Raw genomic sequence first — 22,153 nt, 5'->3', positions numbered from 1 at the left:
CCTTGGAAGAAACATGGGATACAAACGCAATCAATCAATCAATATTATGCTGCTCATTACTTAAATCTATAAGTACTTCATCCATTATTATTTTTTTAAAGTGGGGAATGTTAATAAAATAGTTGGGGACCATGTTACCTGAATGGCTACCTATGCCTGCCCAAGCTTTACGGTCAGCCTTGCAGGCCCTGCTTTCTGGCCTGACATTAGATGGACACTAGAGATGGGGTCTCTAGAGTGGTGGCCCCATAACTTTGGAACGCGATCTCCTGGGAAGTCTCACATCTTCTAGTTCCCCCCCCTTGCATTACCGTTGCCCTATTGCTGTTCTCTCTCTCTCTCTCTTTCTGCTGCTTAGTTGTGCCTTTGCAGCCTATTTTAAGGGGGTTAACTGATGTTTTTAAACCATGGGTGGGAAACCAGTTGCCTCTCCAGATGTTGTTGGACTCTAGTTCCTGTCAGCCCCAACCAGCATGGTCAAAGATTGGAGATGATGGAAATAGTAGTCCAACAATATTTGAAAAGTCATAGGCTTCCCACCCTGTTATAAATCGCTGTGTTTATATTCTGTAATGATTTGTATGCCCCTCCCCCGGGGGAGCACATTGCTCTAAAAAATGGGATACTTTAAAATAATAATAAAATTATTAAATAAATAAAAGCAGGCTGGAAGTAGAACTTTTTAGGGAGTGGGGAGATTACCAGTCATTCTGGGACTGACTCCTTTCCAGCTGTCACAATTTGAAAGATTAGCTTTCCTGTCGGAAAGAGAGGAAAGCCATCTGATAAAAGTGTGCCTAAAATATTTGGGAAATGGCTTCTCCTCTTGCAATACACTGTACATTAATTTATATAAGCATGTGTGTGTGTTTGTGCCTAGTTACCTCTCACTCCCGCACAGAGACTTGCGCTTGTGCATGTGTCTTTGTGTGTATGTATGAAAAGAAAGCTAACAATGAAAAGAGAACTATGTATATAAAACTATATTGATAGATGTTTTGTTTCAGCATTCTTAACTAAAACTGTAGGTTTAAATGATGTCATCCCAAACTTTTGGGATGAGAGGTTGTAAATCAAAATAAATACATAATGGAAGAGGAAATTTGTGGGTCTCTGTCACAGTGGTACTGCCTGCCTTTAATATAGCTCTTAATCTTCTAATTACTGTAAATCTTTGAGAGAGCCTAGTTACTTTTTCATCGAAGGGTTAACAAATTTTCTTTTGAAGGGATTCAATTAGGAGCTATTACAATGGTTTATTGCTTCAGGGCAGTGAAACTTAGGAGTCCAGTTGTTGTTCAGAAATGAGGCAGCACTCTTTTTAGCTGTCAGTGTTTCAATAACTTTAAAAACCGAGCTTATTCCTTCTGTTTTTGACAGAGAGAGAGAGAGAGAGGCTTTTAACATGTGGCTTCAATTCGTGTTTTAATCAGAATGTGGAAGTAATTACTGTGACATCTGAAACTGAGGTAGCAATAAAAAAATTATCACAAACAAGACAGCAGACGCAAATTATTTTGTGTTTATTAATGGGTGGCCCTTTGGAAACTTTCCCCCTCAGCTAATTGGTTCCAGATATTTGAAAACTGAAATTGTTTTGACTGGTATTCCTGGCCATACAGTATTTAATTTGAGCTGCCTGAATGGGGATGAAGTTGTCAACCATTAATGCCTGTCTTTAAAGATTTTGCTAGTGGTAATCCTGCTAGTTGGTTCACCAGGCAGCACTTTGGCAACAAAACACTTGTACTTACTGCTCTGCAGTATTTATTTATCCTATCCTATTCTATTTATGCTATTGCTAAGGTTTTACAGCTAATAAGTGCTGCAGGGTCGCAAAGATGCCGAGATTGATTAAATGCTTGCGAAGGGGCTAAATACAGTGGTACCTCTGGTTACGAACTTAATTCGTTCCAGAGGTCCGTTCTTAACCTGAAACCGTGTTGCTATGGCCTTTGGCTAATATGAATACAGTTTATTATTATTAACCTGAAACCGTTCTTAACCTGAGGTACTACTTCCAGGTTAGAGGAGTCTGTAACCCGAAGTGTTTGTAACCTGAGGTACCACTGTACATACACATCCTGTATGTAACCTTAAGCATTCACCCATAACAAAATAAGTAACAATGAGAGGATAACTTAAACAGATTTTTTTAAATTAAAATTTGGATTCCACCCAAATACCCAAAGGGTATTTAAACTTAATGTGATACGGTCATATCGAATCAGAATGAGGTATCCTGGAGAAAGGGGTTAGTATCCAAAGACAGCTGTGTAGACCTTTGTGTTTGCAGCATTATCCGTTGGGATAAAGAAATGAATGCTCCTTCCTTTTTACTAAATAAAATAAATTAAAAAAATTGTCCAGTAGCCCCTTAGAGACCAACTAGGTTTGTTCTGGGTATAAGCTTTTGTGTGTTCTGGTTACAGTGGTACCTCTACTTATGAATAACTCTACTTACGAATGTTTCTACTTACGAATAGAGCTCTGTCTGCCATCTTGAATGTGGTTTAGATAGGATTTTTTCTACTTACGAATTTTTAGATAGGGTTGCTTTTACTTACGAATTTTTTCTCCCAATGCATTCCTATGGGATTCGACTTACAATTTTTTTCGACTTACAAATGTGTGTTCGGAACGCATTAAATTCGTAAGTAGAGGTACCACTGTATAAGCTTTAAGGTGCTACTGGACAATTTTTCAATGTTTTAATTTATGTTGACTGCATCAGACCAACATGGCTACCTATCTGAATTCCTTTTTACTAGTCTTCCTAATTTTCATTGTGATTGACTTTCTATAATTAGCTCTTTGTTCTTACACAGCCGTTTCATTGCAGCCTTGAATAAAGATGGAGAAATACTTCAATCCACATATGAGTATTAAAATGTTCCCCATGCTGCTTTTATTCTAGATGGGTTTTACTCCCGAATTATTTAAATGCATATTAATAGCAAAAGTAGAACAGCCTTTTTGCCAACTTAGAATGCATTCCATTTGGGTTCCCACCTAGACAGAGAAGGCTGGCACATCCATGCTTTGGTAATCTCCAAGTTACCTGTTTTATGGTAATTGTTTGAAGATGAAACAAAATAAAAAAAATCCTTCCAGTAGCACCTTAGAGACCAGCTAAGTTTGTCATTGGTATGAGCTTTTGTGTGCATGCACACTTCTTCAGATACACACTTCTTCTACATACTCAGATCCATACATCTTCTTGAAGATGGTTCTGAAACTGTACTTGGTTCACAAAATGACTGCTCATCTGCTAATTGAGACTGGTTATTAGCATCCTACACCAATTCATTTGGTTTCAGGTCTGTTTCTCAGCCCAATTCACAGTGGTCTTGAATTTTTAAAGCCCTTTATAGCTTGGAGCCAGGGTACATAAAGAAGATCCTGTTTCCAAAGGTGTCTGCCTGTATCTAGATTCGACATCTCAGATGTGTGGCTGGTGGTTACCAGGGAAAAGTGGCACCCCAGTTTTGCAACACTCTCCTCTAGAGACTTACCTAGTGTCCACTCTAATGACTTTTGCTAGGCAAAGAGGTTTGTATTTTTTTAGGCTTTTAAGTTTCAATTTATATATTTAATGATAACAATTGTACTTTAATAGATTTGATATTTTCAACTTACGTTTATGTATTTTTTGTTTTAAATATGTTGCTGTGAGGTGCCCTGACAAATTCCTGAGTGGTAGGGTGTAAATCTTAATAAACAGCAAGTATTTTTTACGTTAAAAAAACAGGGTCAATCCTCTTAAAGGAGGAGTCTTTATGTTCAGAATATGCTGTTTTTCCCCCCAAAATGGACATTTTTGTGTTTGAAAACACCTCCTAAATTTATCTAGGATTCAAGTACTGGTGGAAATTTATTTTTGCTCCAGAATTATTGGTAGGTGGTAGGGACATATGGCTTGTTGGAGCTGTGACTTAAGACTACTATAAGACTGCATTTTGCCAGTAGAGTTTCAGCTATGTGTCTGGGTACCAAGTTGAATTTTAAGTGATTTATGGCCCAAATAAAAGTCTGTCGCTGAAGGAAGCTGGTGTAGGAAACAGTGTTAGAGGGAGATGGGGGTAGTATTGAAACACCTTAAACATTTTATAAAAACAGTGATGTGATTGTTTCCCAGTATTCATCTAGGCAGGATAGAAGTTCATTTACAGTCTACTTAACAACAGCACTGTGCTAGTAAAACAACACTTACTGAGAAGTGTTGGATTGTTTCCAGCCCTGCTCTTTTTTAGCTAGTGACAAATTAATCTGCTCCCCTTTTTGTCCCTAATCACACAAAGAATTCTGTCCTGGTGCCCTGTTTATATGGCTGTTAAAACTTGCAGTTCGGTATATCAGGATAATGCTTTGCATTGTGGTCAATTAGCACAAATGAAGCGACAGGAGTGCCAGTTTATGAAATATACATTTTTTAATTGCTGTAAAGCACACTGGGGGATTCATTCATTCCTGAATTACTAGCTCCACGGGCGCCAGCCTCAGAGACTGCAGCTTCTGGAATCTAATAAGGATTTGTCTTTGCACTGCAGTGACACCACCATTTTGTAGGGAGTAGTATAGACTTTTTGCTTTAAAGCTTTTGGCCATGCCTTTAAGTTTATTTTTGATTTGGTAGTGAGTGCCTGGTGTGTGTGCAATTGCACAAAGAAGGTTTAACCATGGTTGTCTTCAAAATACTTTAAAGAAGGATTGCTCCAATATTGGGTAATTCAGAGGCAAAAAAGCATGGAGTCAGAATCCTTATTGAGATGCCATGATTCTCAAGGTTGCTTTTCCTTGATACTGCATCTCTGGACAATTTGTGTGTGTGTTTGTGTTGAAGGTAATCAGAGCAGACTTGAGGTGTTTTATGAATAGCACAGCCCTTTCACTAAACATTACGTTCGTTGGATTCTCCTGCCTTAAGCTGTGTTTTGATGTCTTCTTCCCCCTTCTCTTTCTCATAGTTGGAATGGGAGCAAGCTCTTATCAGCCATGCTCCCCTGTCTCTCTCTTTGAGCCTGTAACAAGTAATACTAGGGAGCTTTGAATAAAAATATATTCATTTCAGCAGGCTGATCTTGGCAGGGCCACTCTTATTGTTGCCGGACCAAAACTCTTTATTTTCCACGGATCCTTCATATCATGGCTTTTTAAATGAAAAGGGGAATTGAAAGGCCATTCCTCATTTTTGTTTCAGACTTGGTGAAACTTTATGATAACCAGAAGTTCTAAGCATAAGCAGGACCGTCTTAAGCGCCCCTGGCGCCGTGGTGCGCCGGATCCCTCCGACGCCTCCCCGCCCTGTTTCCCAGCGCGGTGAGCGGGCGGGCGGGCGGAGCGCGGCTGCCACAAGCGCTGCTGCGCGGTGGGCGGGCAGGCACAGCGCAGTTGCCGTGGGCGCAGCTGCGCGGCGGACTGGCGGACCGGCCGGCCAGCGGGTGGGCACAGCTTGCGGCGCCCCCCTGGCGGGCCGGCGCCGTGGTGCCCTGCGCCACACAGCCTGCCCATAGGGCCGACCCTGAGCATAAGAACGGCATACTAAGGGTTTGTGTGGCCAAAAGTCTCTCCTGGCACAATCTTGCAACTTGCAAGTACTGTAATTTGTTTTGCACGTTCCTCAAAGGTTGTCCCAAAGCTTAGCCAAAAAGTTATAAGGGTGGATCAAGTTTTGCTTAAGCTACCCTTACAACCTTTCTTCTGTCCTATGAAAATTGCCTTCATCAGCGGCTTGTGATGTACTTTCAGTTGCATCAAAATGTCTACTAAATTTAAAACCTTTGCAGGATGCAGACAAATATGTCACCAATATGCTGATGACATTTCCAGGTTTGTCTTTCCAGCTCAGTCACGTGACACTGAAATTGGTGTTTGGGAGCAGTGTCAGACTGGATGAGAGTCAATAAATTGAAACTCAATCCTGACAATATACAGGTGCTGCTTTTGAGCCGCCTTGTATATCACTCTGCTGGTCCACTGAGACTGTAATCTAAAAACTTTCTCTGGGTTCTCCTTCTGTGTGAAGTGTGGCTGGCAACTAGAGAGAGGGCCTTTTCTGTTGTGGCTCCTTGCTTTTGTATTGCTCTTTTTAAAGAAGCCTGTCTTGGGGCCTCATTACTATTATGTAGACAGACAAAAATATCTGTTTTCCCAGGCTTTAAAAAACTGCTAAATTAAGTGGGTTTTTTAAAAAATAAAAATAAAAGAATAGAGCAGTTTAATTTTACTGTTTATTTGAATGGGTTATTTCCGCTTTCAGTTGCTGTTTTAATTTACTGCTTTAGTTTGTATGCTTTATATTAAAGGTAAAGGGACCCCTGACCATTAGGTCCAGTCGTGATCGACTCTGGGGTTGAAGTGCTCATCTCGCGTTATTGGCCGAGGGAGCCGGCGTACAGCTTCCAGGTCATGTGGCCAGCATGACAAAGCTGCTTCTGGCGAACCAGAGCAGCGCACGGAAACACTGTTTACCTTCCCGCTTGGAGCGATACCTATTTATCTATTTGCACTTTGACGTGCTTTGGAACTGCTAGGTTGGCAGGAGCTGGGACCGAGCAACGGGAGCTCACCCCATCGCAGGGATTCGAACCGCTGACCTTCTGATCAGCAAGCCCTAGGCTCTGTGGTTCAACCCACAGCGCCACCTGCGTCCCTTGCTTTATATTAGTTATTATTAAATTATGCTTTTGTTTTTTACTGCTTGGCAGCAAAATTTATGTCAAAGGTAGAGGATATAACTTACGTAAGAAAATAAAAAAGTCAGTCTTCAAAGCCCATTATTCCTTGCCTTCCTTTACATAACCAATGCACTTTCTAGGGAAAATGCTCAATTTTTAAAATGAAAATATCACCGTTATAGTATATTCCTGAGCTTTTAACTGTTCCTATCCAATTAATTATAGGTCTTTGGTTCACTTTGACTATACTCCAAAAGTAAATATTGCACCAACTAGTTCTGTATCATATTACGTATCCTCTGTAAGAAATGATTCCGTTCTAATTAGCCATCTGTCTAGACAGGAGGCGGGGTAATGTCAAGAAATGTGAAATAAGTTAAGTCTTGTTCTGTTTCTGATTAGTTCAGAGGGATTGCATGACATATGTGTATTGGAACAAAAAAGCTTTGTCACCCAAATTAGATGCAATTGGTAATATTTATTGTTTACCAAGGGCTTGTGATAAATCACTGGCAGCCAGGACAGGATGCATTTTCTACTTTCCTAAAATATGTATAAATCATGGGACTCAATCAATATACATGAAAAACAACTAGTATAGGGATGGTGACGTCTTCCTTTTATAAATATTGCACACATAAACCTGTTTTGGCCTTTAGGGGAATGTAAAAGGTAGCGTAATTTTACCAATTGAAACTGTTATAATTATGAAATATATAAAACAAAAATCTTTTGAACCTTACAGTAAGTCTGTTGTCCCACATCTGCCCACTTTACATTTTCTCAACAGGATCTGTACAATCTGTATTCCAAGTTGCCCTCATCTTGTTCGTAAACCTAATATTTCTCAATGTAGCTTTGTAAGCAAGAAGTGTTTCTGTTGCTTATGTTAATGCAAGCAGACCAGCATGTGCCCTGTCTCTGCACAGCAAGATATTCATCCCTCTAAGGCAGGTTGTGGCTGAGGAACTATTATTCATGAGCGTTAGCCCCTGGTGCTGACAAGTCACTTCAGAAACTTTCTTGTTCCTCATGTTGAAACGACAAAGTCAGCAGCACATCTGAGGCCCTTTTTGACCTGTAACATCTTGGAGACGTTCTATAAACTTCCTCTGCTTGGGAATCCTGTTGTCCGGTATATTGATCACTACTTTAAACTTTCGAGCTATGATGGAGCACCAGAGTTGGTGCATGAGTACATGTTGTGCTCTACTGCAAAGCTGGGTTGGGGTGGCACTGTGGTTTAAACCACTGAGCCTCTTGGGCTTGCTGATCAGAAGGTTGGCGGTTCGAATCCCCACGATGGGGTGAGCTCCCATTGCTCTGTCCCAGCTCCTGCCAACCTGGCAGTTCGAAAGCACCCCAAAAAGTGCAAGTAGATAAATAGGTACCGCTCCGGCGGGAAGGTAAACGGCATTTCTGTGCGCTGCTCTGGTTTTGCCAGAAGCGGCTTAGTCATGCTGGTCACATGACCTGGAAAGCTTGTTGTTGTTGTTGTTGTTGTTTAGTCGTTTAGTCATGTCCGACTCTTCGTGACCCCATGGACCATAGCACGCCAGGCACTCCTGTCTTGCACTGCCTCCCGCAGTTTGGTCAAACTCATGTTCGTAGCTTCGAGAACACTGTCCAACCATCTCGTCCTCTGTCGTCCCCTTCTCCTAGTGCCCTCAATCTTTCCCAACACCAGGGTCTTTTCCAGGGACTCTTCTCTTCTCATGAGGTGGCCAAAGTATTGGAGCCTCAGCTTCACGATCTGTCCTTCCAGTGAGCACTCAGGGCTGATTTCCTGTCTGCAGACAAACACCGCAACCCCAGAGTTGTTCGCGACTGGACTTAACTGTCAGGAGTCCTTTACCTTTACTGCAAAGTTACTGTATGCATAGGACATAGCTCCTTGGTTCACATTTTCCAGCTCCTGTATATTATTTATTCATTTTTACCCTGCCATTTAATTTTAAAAAATGCACAAGTATGCTTATATAAAATCAGTATCACTCTAGCTGGATCAGGAATTCCTCTATTCAGATTCCCCCCCCCCATTTCCACTTTATTATTGTCACAACATACATTTTCCTGTAACAAAAAGTTACCTTGACTCCGTCTTCCTTCTTGATACTTTAAATAAATTATCTGTTTGACCATAACCTCAAAACCCCAAATTCTGACTGCAGCAACCATATAGAAACCAGTTCTCCTTCTGATCTAACTGATTGTTTTCACATAGTTTAATGAAAATAATGGAAGGTGAATTTGGTTAGAGTGTTGGACTATGACTTGGGAGAGCAGGGTTGAAGTCCCCACTCGGCCATGAAGCTCACTCGGTGACCTTCGGCCACTCACCATCTCTTAGCCTAACCTGCCTCACAGGGTTGTTGTAAGGATGAAACAGATAGGAGAACCATGTACTTGAGCTCCATAGATGAAAAAGGTGGTATATAAATGTAACAAATAAGCTTCCCCCCCCTTACACCTTTAATTTCCATGACATGGGGAGAAAAGCTGTTGATAGTTCCAACACAAAGATTGCTAATTTTTGTTAATCTTCTTTATCTTTGTTCATAACTTTGAAGCAATTTTCTTACATCCATGTTTAAGGAAAAAATTGTGAGTTGGTTTCAAAAAGTCAAATCTGGGAAAAGGTTGAGTTTAAATTGCATCATTTTCTGGCAGTTTTGGCTCCCATGGCTTATTTATGTATGGAATATAGTACAATAAAATGCAAAAAGATGCTCCTGATGTTTGCCACCTGGTGCAGACCTGCATCTCACTTGTTTGGGCTGGCCTGATGGGCTGCTTATCTGTGGCAGTTTCTGCTGGATTCAGGCAAGTTGTCAAGTGTCAAGTAGCATGGCTGACTTACTGTAACTCTCTTGGAAATGCTTCAGCTGTTCTTTGGGGGTTGAATTCTAACAATAATACCATATTATATCTCTGTGAAAGATGTGCTGTTAAAACCTTTTTTTGATAGCTATGAATACTGGAACTAGAGGTTTTCATGAGTTTGCAAGTTCTTGGTTGAATCCATGCTGTGCATGATAGAAAACTGATATGAGCAAAATAATTGGCATGCTATCTTGCAAAATAATTGGCTTGCTATTTAAATGTTATGAGGAAATATAATACTGCAGCCTGCTGTCACATTGTATCTGGTCTGTGATGAAGTAATATGCATTTCTAGGGGGGAAAGCACACATTTTAATTGAATTTAATTATTAACTCCTCAGATAAATCGGGCTGTGGCCCATGAAAACTTATGCTACAATAAACATGTGCCTTTAAGGTGCTGCAAGATCATTTGTTTTAAATTCAACTGTATTTTTTGTTGGGATGTCTGGCCACTATCCAGGATTTGAAACAGAAGGAGGGGCACTTTAAATCTGGTACTACTCCTATGTGTGACCCATGTTTCCAATCTCTTGGAATGTCGGGTGAGGGAGACTCCTACTCTTTGAGTAAACACTTTGGAAAAAGGATGTGACATGGAACTGGAGCATAATATACAACTGTTTGCTACATATTATAGGACTAAAATATATTGCTGTATTTCTTTGGGCATAAATTTAGTTCTTTTACATCCTGTTGATTTCACTTGGAAATGTTCCTCTTCCACCAGGCCTTTGGCTGATTAATATTCTACAGCCTTTTAAATGTGTCTGTGGGAAGGGGAGGTTATTGTTTTGCTGTTTCGTTTTATTTATTTTCTTGTTTTTACCCTGTATTTTATAACGTGAACCGCCCTGAGATCTTATGATGAACGGTGGTATATAAATCTAAAATAAATAAAATAAAATAAAATAGTGCAAGCTGGAGCAAGAAACTACGTCCCCTGGTTTAACTTTATATTCAAACCAGGAATTGTGTCTTGTTTCACTCCAAACAAACTATGATTGGGAAGTAGAGAACAAACATTGGCTTCACCTTGGTTTTTATTGTTACATTTTTTTTATTGTTACATACCCTAGAATCACGTGGTTGATGAAGAGTGGGATATGAATTCAATAAATAGATAGATAATAGGTTGTGGTTTGCTTGGCTTACTTGGAGTAAAGCAAACTATGAAACTTGGTTTGTTCATAACACGTGTGTCGGGGGTTGTTGTTTGTTGTTCCTACTTGTGATAACGGAGACATGGGAACAGTGGTGTAGCTAGCCACTCAGGCGCCCAGGGCATAGCTGCCAAGTTATCCCTTTTTTAAAGGGATTTTCCATTATGCTGAATAGGCTTCCTCGCGAGAAAAGGGAAAACTTGGCAGCTATGGCCCAGGGTGGTGCATGTGAGCCGCCCATGGGGCGGGGCAAATTGGGGCAGGGTGCGGAGCCGCCACGGAGTCCACTGCTGCCTCCTCCTCAGCTATAGGGCGGCTGAGGGAGAGGCGGCGGGTGGACACAAGCCCCACACTGCCATTTTGGCCAGCACAGCTTGCAGGCACCCCGAGCCACCGAGTTACTCCCAGGAGAGACGCGTGGCCCGGGTGCGCTGCAGGCCAGGCTCCCCGGGAAGTGCCCCGCCCCGCCCTGCAGTGTGGCGCCCAGTGCGCCCTAGCTACGCCTATGCATGGGAACCACCTGCTTCTTCATGCTAAACAATTAAATATGGTTTCCTGGATGTGCAAAAACAGCCATTGTCTAAATTTGATTTTTAGTCTATACAGGATTCTGGTGCATGATACATGGATTCTGCCACCGTGAGAATATGTAAAAAAATCTTGGGTTCTTACAACATACTCACCTGTTTCTTAGCATTGCAGTTGGTTGGCCACCATATCAGTGCTGTTCCCTAGAGTACAGCCATTCGTCCCTCTTATAGACCAATCAGAAACAAATTTTTGTGCTGTTAGACATTTAGTCTCTTAAACAACAATGTGCTATTCAGTTGTGAAAGATAAGCTTTGAGTCAAATGTGCTTGCATTGTTTGTCATTTTGAAGGAAATTGCCGCCTATAAAATGCATATTGTTTTGGAAAATGCTCCCATCTAGCAGCTTCAATGTGGGTATTATGAGGGCCAATTTATAGTGTTCTACGGAATGCACACTTTCTCTGATATATACAGTGGTACCTCGGTTTAAGTACACAACTGGTTCCGGAAGTCTGTACTTAACCTGAAGCATACTTACCGTAACCTGAAGCGAACTTTCCCAACCTTATATGTAGAGAAAGGGTGGGGCGGGGGTATCACTCAGAAGGGTGGTGGAAATGGGTGATTGACTGACTGATACCGGTAGCTGTTGACGACTGTAAACGACTGCAAATGGTCTTGCATGAAAAAGCAAGAGGTGAGATGGCTGAAGATCGCTTTATCATGTATCTATATATATATAAATATAAAAAATGTGAAAGTGCGGGCTCCAATTTTCTCCGTAACCGCTTGACCGATCGTCCTGAAATTTTGACACAACGATCCTGGCCACTCCCCGAGCGTTGTTAGAAAAAAAATCCCTCAAATCTCACACCTGGGCAGGTAGAATCCTGTTTTTCCACAAAGTAAAACAGCGCCCTCAAGTGGAATTCCTCCCACAGTACACCCCCTCCCTTCCTGTGAAATATACACCACACCCACAAACCAAATAATGACATCATCAACCAAGCAACTGAAACACCAAGGCCATTATCAGACCCCTAGGCCCCTGCTATGCCGCCAGGCCCCCACTAGGCCCGGGGGGGAGAGGGGGAGTGCCCGGATCGCAGGCTGCAGCACGGCCTTTGTTTTATGTAGCCCCCTGCCAGGCTGCCAGGCCCCCACTAGGCCCGGGGGGGGGATAACCCACAGCAACGCACTTGGGGGCACGGCAAGGGGTTTTTACTTTAACATTTAGCAGGCGTTGTGTCACGTGTGAGGCTCCGGCGGCCATTTTAAGTAAGGGCAATCATTCCCCTTTTTACTTACGCCTTATACCAGGCATCCCCAAACTGCGGCCCTTCAGATATTTTGGCCTACAACTCCCATGATTCCTAGCTAGCAGGACCAGTGGTCAGGGAAGATGGGAATTGTAATCCAAAACATCTGGAGGGCCAAAGTTTGGGGATTGCAAGCCTCTGCGTCTTTTAAAAAAACCAAAACCATGCACTTTCTCTCCCCAGTTTAAGTCCTCGAATATTTTTTATGGAACTGAACAGCTCGGGTGCGTCAGAACTCGCCTTCTGTTGCTACGGGGCTGTGGGTCTTCACTATTTGACCCCCCCCCCGGTCGGGATTATTAAAGTAGTTCTCTAGGTTCTCTGGGTCACCAACTCCAAAAATAGAAAATCCAAATAACAACACACACACACACACATACACACAAACCCCAAAACACACAACAACGCCCAAATCATACAATACCCACCAAAATAAATGACAACCCCAAAAATAAAATTAAACAATAATAACTTCTGCTTCTCATGTTCTTATTTCAAAATTTTTTAATCTAAATATATAAAAATGTTCACGATGCGTGCGCAGGAGCCAATGTATGGCGATACAGGGGGCAGGGGACAACACTCCCCGGGGAAAACAGAGGGAAGGGTATCCTACCGAAACACAGGGATGAGCCAGGGGGTTGGAGGGAGGAGGGGCGGGATACGTCATGGATCGGGACAGGGTAGGAGTGGGGAATCACAGGGATGACCCACAGCAACGTGTGGCAGGGCTAGCTAGTAATGAGATAAGAATTCAACGTCTCTGTTCAAACCAGGTCTCTCCAAGGTTTTAAGCTTGGTGATAAGTTGCAATTCAGCAACTTCTCTTTAGACTGGAAAGAGAAGTTGCTGAATTGCAACTTATCACCAAGCTTAAAACCATGGAGAGACCTGGTTTGAACAGAGACTGGATTATTATCTCATTATACATGATAAAGTGATCTTCAGCCATCTCACCTCTTGCTTTTTCATGCAAGACCATTTGCAGTCGTTTACAGTTGTCAACAGCTATCTGTCAGTCAATCAATCACCCATTTCCACCACCCTTCTGAGTGATACCCCCTCTATTTCAGTGTATCTGAAGAAGTGTGCATGCACACGAAAGCTCATACCAAAATAAAAAACTTAGTCTTTAAGGTGCTGTTGGAAGGAATTTTTTTTTATTTTGTTTCGACTAAAAAGAATGCAAGTGGGAGACTTTGGGGTCATTGGCAGAGTATTAAAACTCTGCTTTTGCACTGTGTGTAATGAGCAAAGTAGAGTGGGATTTTGTGGGGAGACAACCCAGGAAGAAGAAAAGAGCATATCCAGGGAAATACCAGGGAAATAGAGCAAGCTGAAAATGGAAAGGCAGGGTGGGGGCCGGGATAGAAGCTTAGAAGAGAAGGCAGATTTAATACATGCCCTTGTTCTGCTGCTAGATGTGTTGTAGTTTGAGGTACCTCTTTAGCAAGAGAAAGAGAAAGATAATGGAAGGAGAGGGAGGGTGCGGTGGGGGAAAGTACATAAGAAAGGCCCTGTGCAGAAAGCTGATAGCTCTTTTATACCTTTGTTGGTAAGGAGAAAAGACAAAGACTCTTAAATACTGTCTTGCTGGCAATGATCAGGTGTTAAAAGTATTGCAATGGTGCCAGCCAGGAAGTATTTGTTCTAAATGTCTGAGAAAGATCTTTTGAAAATTCATCCTTATTTTGTTTTCCCAGGGGAAAGGGGATCAACATGTCTTTTTGGCTCTTGTGGCAAAAGCCTGTAGCTAATGAAACAAACTTGGTTAGAAGGAGGATAGGAGAAGGCCAAAGCATAGCTGTCAAGTTTTCCCTTTTCTCACAAGGAAGCCTATTCAGCATAAGGGAATTTCCCTTAAAAAAGGGGAGAACTTGACAGCTATGAGCCAAAGGAGTGACATTTTAGGTGATCATATCTTGACTCAACACTTCAAAGAGTCTGATGTTTTAGTTTCCTAACTAAAGGTATGGCAGAGATTTACAGTGAAGGAGAAAGCAATCAGTGCATTTAAGAGGAGAGGTGGTGTAACTCAGCTTGCTTGAACATTCACAGCCTCAGTTACAGTAATGGAGGCTCTTCCCTTGCTTCTCTAGGCCAAAACCAGAGCTTCCCTTCTCAGGTGCAGGCTACCATGGCAAAAGCTGGATTTTTTGGAATGCTTACTAACAGCATGCACTCACCCACTATGGTAGTTTTTTCATAGTTCAGGGCGCTTTTTCATGAGATTCTATTCAAGCACATTGGATTGGGCCCAGAAGTGAACTGGCAAATAATACAGCTATTTTAAAACATGGGTTATATGGCAAATACATTCACTTTAACATGTGATCTAGATTCCCAGCCAGTTATCTGACTGCTACATTTTTGACCAGTGGAAGTTTCTGAGTCATCTTTAAGATTTGCGCATTGCCATAATACAATCTGGAGGTTATCAGAACATGGAAGTATGGTGGTCAAGTCATATTCTGATGTAGAATATTAAAACTGATTAGAATATTAAAACGGTTGGATTCTTTCATGGAAGCAGAGCTTAGGTGCATTGCAGCCCTAATTCTGTGCAGCAGTAGTGCACTATTAAAATCTGAAAGACACTTTGAGCATGTTGAGGTTGTGTATGAAATTTCCAAAGCATTTAAATTTCCGTGTTAATTCAACCCAAATTCCACCCCAAATTCAAAATTCTCAATTTCCTCTTTATGTTATGAGGTTTTAAACATTTTTTAAAAATTAAAATAATTTTATAAGGGTGGACTTTATTAACTCACTTAACATTTTTGCTACAGCCACGGGGTTTTTATGTTAACAGGACATCTTCTTATACTTCCCAGTCTTGCTCTTTGTATTGGCTAATTACATAACCCCTTAAATAGTCAGCTGCTGCTGCTGCTGCCCCTGTTCTTGAAGCTTTTGTGAATGCTAGGCCTTTCCCTCCAGTTTAAGTAGGAAGTCTAGTTCTAATCTTCTTATCTGCACTCAGCGCATGTGAGGGGTGATCCTATCAAGGAATCTGTGGCCCTAGATTCACAAATGATGTGAACACCTCTTTTTTCTTTTAGGAGCTTTGACTATTTTAGCTGTGTGAGTACAAGCATATTAAAAGAGATCTATTGCCAGTGGGAGAAGAAGGAAAGTTACACACACCACTGGTTTTCAATGGAAACAAAGGGAGCTTAGCAGTCTTGACAGAATGTTCTATTTGGGTGAAACATCCTTAAAATGTTGGTGGAAAGAATGGATGAAAGGAATCAATTCTGAAGAACACAAAAGGTTGCATGAGGTTCTCACCCCTTTAATCTTCAAGAGGGAGAAACAGAAGTAGGTATTGGAGCTGGTATGGACTTACGTGGGTGTAAATGAGCTAATAAATAAAAGTTTGCGAGTAGGCGGTGTCATTCATTGGAAACAAAAAGTTAAAAGTATGAGGAAATAAAAATGCTTATAAACCAGTGGAAAGTGGGAGGGACAGTTAAAAGTATTATGCATTCATGTTCACCTCACTTTGTGATTTTAGGAAAGCAATTCACCATGTATGTTGTGCATTTAAAAAGCTATCTGTGTCATGTTCCTCTCCTTACAATTAATGAAAGGGCATTCCTCTTGTAATGGGACGAGTCTTTCTAACGCCAACCATTTAGTTCATTCAGTCAGAAACACTGATAAAAACGGCAAGCAATTTGTTCAACTGTTTTTCTCTTTTCTTGTTTTATCAAAAGAGGATTATTCCGTGCCTGCATTATTTTGTGGGTGACCATTGTTGAAAAGGCTTATGTTTTCTTTATAATTAGCTTTCTCTAAAAGCTGTTGCGCTGAGCTACACAGAAGACAGATCGCTTCATTTCATGAGATATATCTGTTATTACTTTTCTGTAATAAATTAACAGTTTTAAATGCTGTTTATTGGGTGTGTGTGTATGTTCATGTTTGTTTTTCCCCATCAGCATGCAGTGTCAACTTCTTTGTGTAAAAATTTCCTTCATTTAGCACTTTCACCTGGAAAGAATGCAATGTAGGTTTTACAGAAATTATTTAATAACTGCAGTCCTCTCTCTGTTGACTTAGAAGTACTGTAAGTCCCATTGATTTCAGTGGAACTTACCTCTTAAGCTAGTGTGTGTGAGTATGGTTTTATTTTTGCAGATATTTGAAAAAAGGATTCCAGATTTGACTGCTTTTGGAAATAACTTTACTTTTTTGTATGCAGGCCACGGAAACTCTATTTCGCATGGGGGTGTCAAGAGGAACAATTACTCCTTTAAGACACGGAGAGGTAAGACTATGTTTGTTTTCTCCTGCCTTTTATAGTCTTAGAACTGAACTTTGTGCTATCTTGGGGGAAAATACTTAGAGTTGTGAAAGATGATGATGATGATTTAGAAATTGATCATTCTGTATGTAGATCATCATTATTTCCTGTTCGGGGCGGGGGAGATACAATTCTTATGTTGTCAAAAGAGCAGGACCTCTTCACCATACACAGGAGGGAGGGTAGGTGACAGGCTAAGGAGAACTACAATAAATCTTTAGAAGAAAATAAACCTAATGAGGCACACTCCCGTTAGTCCGGTGAGGACTGAGCATGCTCAGTTGCCATAGGACAGGGGTCGGCAAACTTTTTCAGCAGGGGGCCGGTCCACTGTCCCTCAGACCTTGTGGGGGGGCCGGGCTATATTTTGAAAAATATATATGAATTAATTCCTATGCCCCACAAATAACCCAGAGATGCATTTTAAATAAAAGAACACATTCTACTCATGTAAAAACATGCTGATTCCTGGACCGCCAGTGGGCTGGATTTAGAAGGTGATTGCGCCGCATCCGGCCCCCAGGCCTTAGTTTGGGGTCCCCTGCCATAGGATGCTGAATGTTGAGAAATAAGGATGTTGAATGTATTGAAATAAGGTGTGGATGAGTCAATAGGGACCCTCCAACTGCAACTTCACCTCCCTCCCTCCCAGATCCCACTTGTATAATATTTGTGACATGACCCTGTTTCATTGTTGAACTTAGTGGTGATTGTTACCAAAGACGTAAAGTAAAAGCTTCATGGTGACCACAATACAAAGTTGCAGCAGTGCCATAGTAATCATGGGGAACCCTGACTTTGTGAAAAGGTAGGGGAATTCAAGTGGGAGAAGGGAGGTGCTCCTGATCTCTTGACCAGTATTCCATCTGCAATGGACCGAAGAGAATGCAATCCAGAGTGATGGAGAGGTTATGAGCAATTTTGATGAATGTGTGTTATGTTCAGTTTCAGCAAGATTTGTTCCTTTATATTGGATTTATTTATTTGTTCAATTTATATCCTGCACTTCACCAGTTTTATTGATCTTTGGGCATGTTGCATCACAACACAATATAAAATATTTGAAATAACTAGAACATCAGTCAAAATACAGCAACTAGAAGGGTTCTACAGACTGTGTAAGCGGGAGTAGGAATTGAGACTTTGAAAAGAAGGGTTCAACTCAGTTTTTCCTGAGTACAAATGCACATGCCCACCAGCCTACCATATAACAATTCAAAGCCATTGCCCACCAAGCTTCAACCACAACAGGGCATAGTATCACCAATCAAAGATGATTTGCACCTTCAGTAAAAAAGGGTCAGTTAAAGGCTTTACCAATGAAACAGGTGAACCATCCTGCAGTCTGTTGTCCAGGGAGTTCTTCAAAAACTCTTTGTCAATTGACACATTGCAAAGCTGGAGTATATGTGTGAGTTGAAATTGAAATACTTTATTGTCACTTGTACAACTTTTATACAGTGAGATTACACGAGCACCCCCACTCAGCTCTCTTATTCTTAATTCCCCTCGTTTACTGACGCATGCGTGTCATGGCTTGCTGCTTATTGAAATGTGTATGCCTTTTAGATGGATCAGAGTTCACAAGATATATTGTATGAGTTAATGGGGAAGAGTACACCATGGAACACCATATATTTTGGCCTTTATCAGGAATACCAATATGAACATAGTCACACAAGCATATAGCGGGCTCGTGATTGCCTTTAGGTGAATGAACTGTTGTTTAAAGGGTGATGCTATGATCTCCAGGGGAAAAAAATCAAACTTGCAACTAAAGGATTGCAAGAATATCTTCATAGGTTTGTTCAGCCTGTGTATCTATCTAGAAAGAGCTTGATGCTGTACTTGTGAGGATTATCCTGTACTTTGAAAGTGGAAAGCATATATAACAGAGTTCTATAAAAGGACCAAACCTTCAGATTTGTGGCTATGAAGATAATTAATTTGTTTTGTTTGTGATCTATAGTTGCATTTTATTTTTAATTCATTTTTAGAAAATTTTAACAGATTTGATCTGTTAATGTAAACTGTGTAGAGTTTATTTTATTATGTTAAGTGGCATAAACATTTTAGAAATAAAAAGTAAAAAGAAAGCTGCAGATGCTGAGTGTTTCCGTGTTCTTACTGAAAATGCAGTTAAACCCAGAATTGGAGAGATTAATACTTGGAAGTTCCAAGTATACTTGCTTAGTTCAGAAGTGCTAATCTGGTGGTGAAATCCCCAAAAGCTAAATAGTTGGGAAGCTGAAGAAAGGATACAGATCGGATGAGTATAGACAGAAAAGCCTGTGGTCAGATCCTTGGTGTTTGGTTTTAATAAGTACACATCACCTAGTATATATTAAAATAATGCATTATTTAAAAACAAATTTAAGATAATTTCTGTCAATGTGGTAAGCGCGGCTGGTGCTGGGGATAGGCAGAGAAAAGCAAGACTAGTCCTGAATTAATAACAGATCCTCACACTGCACTGAAGCAAACAACTTTTCTTAAATAAAAAAAAATACTGTTCAAACAAGAGAAATCACTAAGGACTCTTCAGGGTTGGCTTGTTTCCAGGTCCAGATGGATTTGCACTTTATAATGCTGGAATATTTGAGGGAAATCTTCCCCCTTATTTCCTGCTTACAGCTTTTCTGCATGCCAGGAGAGTCATCCCCATAGCCTCTCTGGCTATGAATATAGTTTACTTTTGTCAACCTTTCCACATAAGAAACCAGGTTTTTGTGCTGAAAGCTGTGTTATTTGCTGTTTACATATGGATTACAGAATTATTGACAAGGTTTTGGCATGAGATTTGGAATCCGTTGCTGCCAAGTGTCATTCATCCAAGTGAGACAGATAATTCTTGGACTGGTTTTCCTGTTCAGCAACAGTCACAGGGTTGTGAAAAATTACCTCAAGACTGGTTATGGTCATGAAGTTGACTAATCTCCAAGATGTCTAATAGTATCAGGGGAGGTAATGAAATTCAAGAATATAATTGCCTTCAGGATTGAGCACATTTTTCTCCTTGTTGCTGAAGTATTTCCATCAAGACTCGCCTTTTGGAGAATGTTTAGTGGTTCAGAGGTCACCCATTTCTCCTCTCGCTCTTAGCCATTATGTTGATGTCTGACTATTTTGTAAAGGTTTTGTCAGCCCTGAACATAACTTTAGAGCACTGGGAATTTAAAGAGCATTGAGCTGCGATTTTATTTCTAGCCATTCCTGTCTTTCTCTATACCCTCTTTTTCTGCCTTTAACAATAGTTGTCATTTGAGTTTGGAGACCATCACCAAGGGACCATGAAAGATGCAAGACGTCTGTCTTTTAAGTTCCTGCCTCTTGAAGCCTCTCAGGCCCCAAATAAATTAACTGAGATACTTGTCATTAAGAAGGCTTATTTCACAGTGTCATCCGCCTTCTGCCATATTATATCAGATATAGAAAAGCTGGATAGAATTCTGAAAATATCACTTTGGGAATAAAGATTTGCTGGACAAAGGCAACTGTGATCCTCTCCCATGTTTCCCAAAATGGTATGATTCTCAGGGAAGTTCTTGGAGGAAATTACACTGTTTGCCTGCTGCTAAGCAACACCCGTCTTATTTACAAATCCAACCCTTTGCTCCCCTGATTTCCACAGGTTTTTACTCAAAATCTTGAGGTTGTTGGTTTTTTTTATTTTATAAAAAGACATCCTGGGCAATTTTGTGCTGTAATTCTCAAATTAAACTTGCAATAATGTGAACGTATTTGCCATAAACACTGTAAAATATACTGTGGAGTATATTTGTTTGTTATGAGGGTATGTATTTGTATGTGTTTATATTGTAAACTGCCCTGTGATCCTCAGATGAAGATGAAGGGTAGTACGGTACATAAACTCAATCAATAATAATAATAATAATAATATGATGATGATGATGATGATGAATGGGTGTTTCTGTCTCGGGGGTTAAACAGTAAGGACCATGTCAGCAAATTTCCTGTTTATTGGCTGCAAAAGGGCACTGGGAAGCTGGAGGTATAAGATAATATCCATATGCCAGCAGAAGAACAGTCAGGCTGCAGATGGCAAGTGATATATGGTTGCTGAGTTAAGGAGCAGTGTGTTTTCCCTAAACATTGTGAAGCCGGTCTTTAGATTCTTCCCAGCATCTCTCTTTTCTCTTAGGGCAAGCTGCCAACTTGATTTCTATGACCGTCTTACACACCTTTCTCTGCTAGCCTGCAGGGGTGAAAATGCATCTCAAAATGCTCCTGTTTTCAGCAATAGATTGAGAAGGATCTGGCTCGCATCCAGGTTCCTACTGAATGCTGAATTTCAAGGATCTCTTACTGCCCATCTATATTCTAATGAACACACAAATAGCTTTGAGATTTCTACACAGATCATGTTTCTTGGGCAGCCAAACAACTGGGATATGGCCAGGGTTGAAGCAATATCTCGGCAGCTGCCTGGCAAGTGTTGTGAATGAGCTTCTGCCAAGTCCCTAGAGCAGGTACTTGATGGTGTGGAGTTTTTTCTTTTTGTGGGGGGGGGGGGAGGAGGCTATAAAATGGTCTCTGATAGGATTAGCTCATCTAATTCCCAGCTTTTCATAATTACAGATGGAGAACATTTCACCTTTTGTGAGTCTCGAGGTCTCGCAAGCCTCTTCCCTCCCAGCAGAAATAAGTGAATTGGGCTGTGGTGTGTTTATTTGATCTTCTTTCTGGGGACGGATCTGGTATTCAGGAAGGGAATCATATCCAAATAAATGCAGGCACAGCTTGTTCCAGTTGCTACTTTGTGGTGAGGGCAGGGATGTATTGGACTGGGCCTGTTCTGAGCTTTCTCCCCAGAGTGTAACAAGCGATAAGAGGTCTTATATCTATAGACTATTCTGGAACTGATAGCATCTGCTTGGTCAAGCAGATGATCTACTTCCACTGGTTGAAGCAGCTGATCGGACAAGAATGAAACACACAGTAAGGTTTGGGATGTTTCAGGAAAAGGCCTTTTGTGATGGAACATGCTCTTCCGCAGAGACATATTTGGAATAAGCTCCACAATCGTGTCACGTTGGGCTTCCTTGAATTAAGTTGCTGTGCCCAGCAACTTCCGCTCATCAAAAATAATGAGAATTTAAAGGGTCCGTGTCATCAACTTCAGAAGTTGCTAATTTGTCTTAACTCCTGTTCAAGTCAGGATCTATTAATTCTACTTGAAGGAGCCCCAAGAGAAACATTTAGCATTAAAGTAGGGAGAGGTCATAGATTTAGGATGCTGCCTAGCACCA

At 41.0% G+C, this 22,153-nt stretch overlaps 1 protein-coding gene across 2 annotated transcripts in view; it reads left to right on the top strand.

Annotated features, from left to right (window-relative positions):
- Window positions 1–22,153, top strand: part of TMEM135 (transmembrane protein 135) — a 159,646-nt gene that overhangs the window by 39,197 nt on the left and 98,296 nt on the right. For both annotated transcript variants that reach the window (XR_015949735.1, XM_035116527.3), the window contains exon 5: window positions 16,782–16,847. Coding sequence is in view for 1 of the 2 variants with exons in the window: in XM_035116527.3 (XP_034972418.1) it covers window positions 16,782–16,847 (66 nt within the window). In the remaining variant the exon portion in view is untranslated. The remainder of the gene's footprint in view (window positions 1–16,781; window positions 16,848–22,153) is intronic.

Source organism: Zootoca vivipara, chromosome 4, assembly GCF_965207765.1.
Source record: "Zootoca vivipara chromosome 4, rZooViv2.hap1.1, whole genome shotgun sequence".
Taxonomy (NCBI): domain Eukaryota; kingdom Metazoa; phylum Chordata; class Lepidosauria; order Squamata; family Lacertidae; genus Zootoca; species Zootoca vivipara.
Note: the sequence above shows the minus strand (reverse complement) of the source record. Positions and strands in the feature narration are given on the sequence as shown.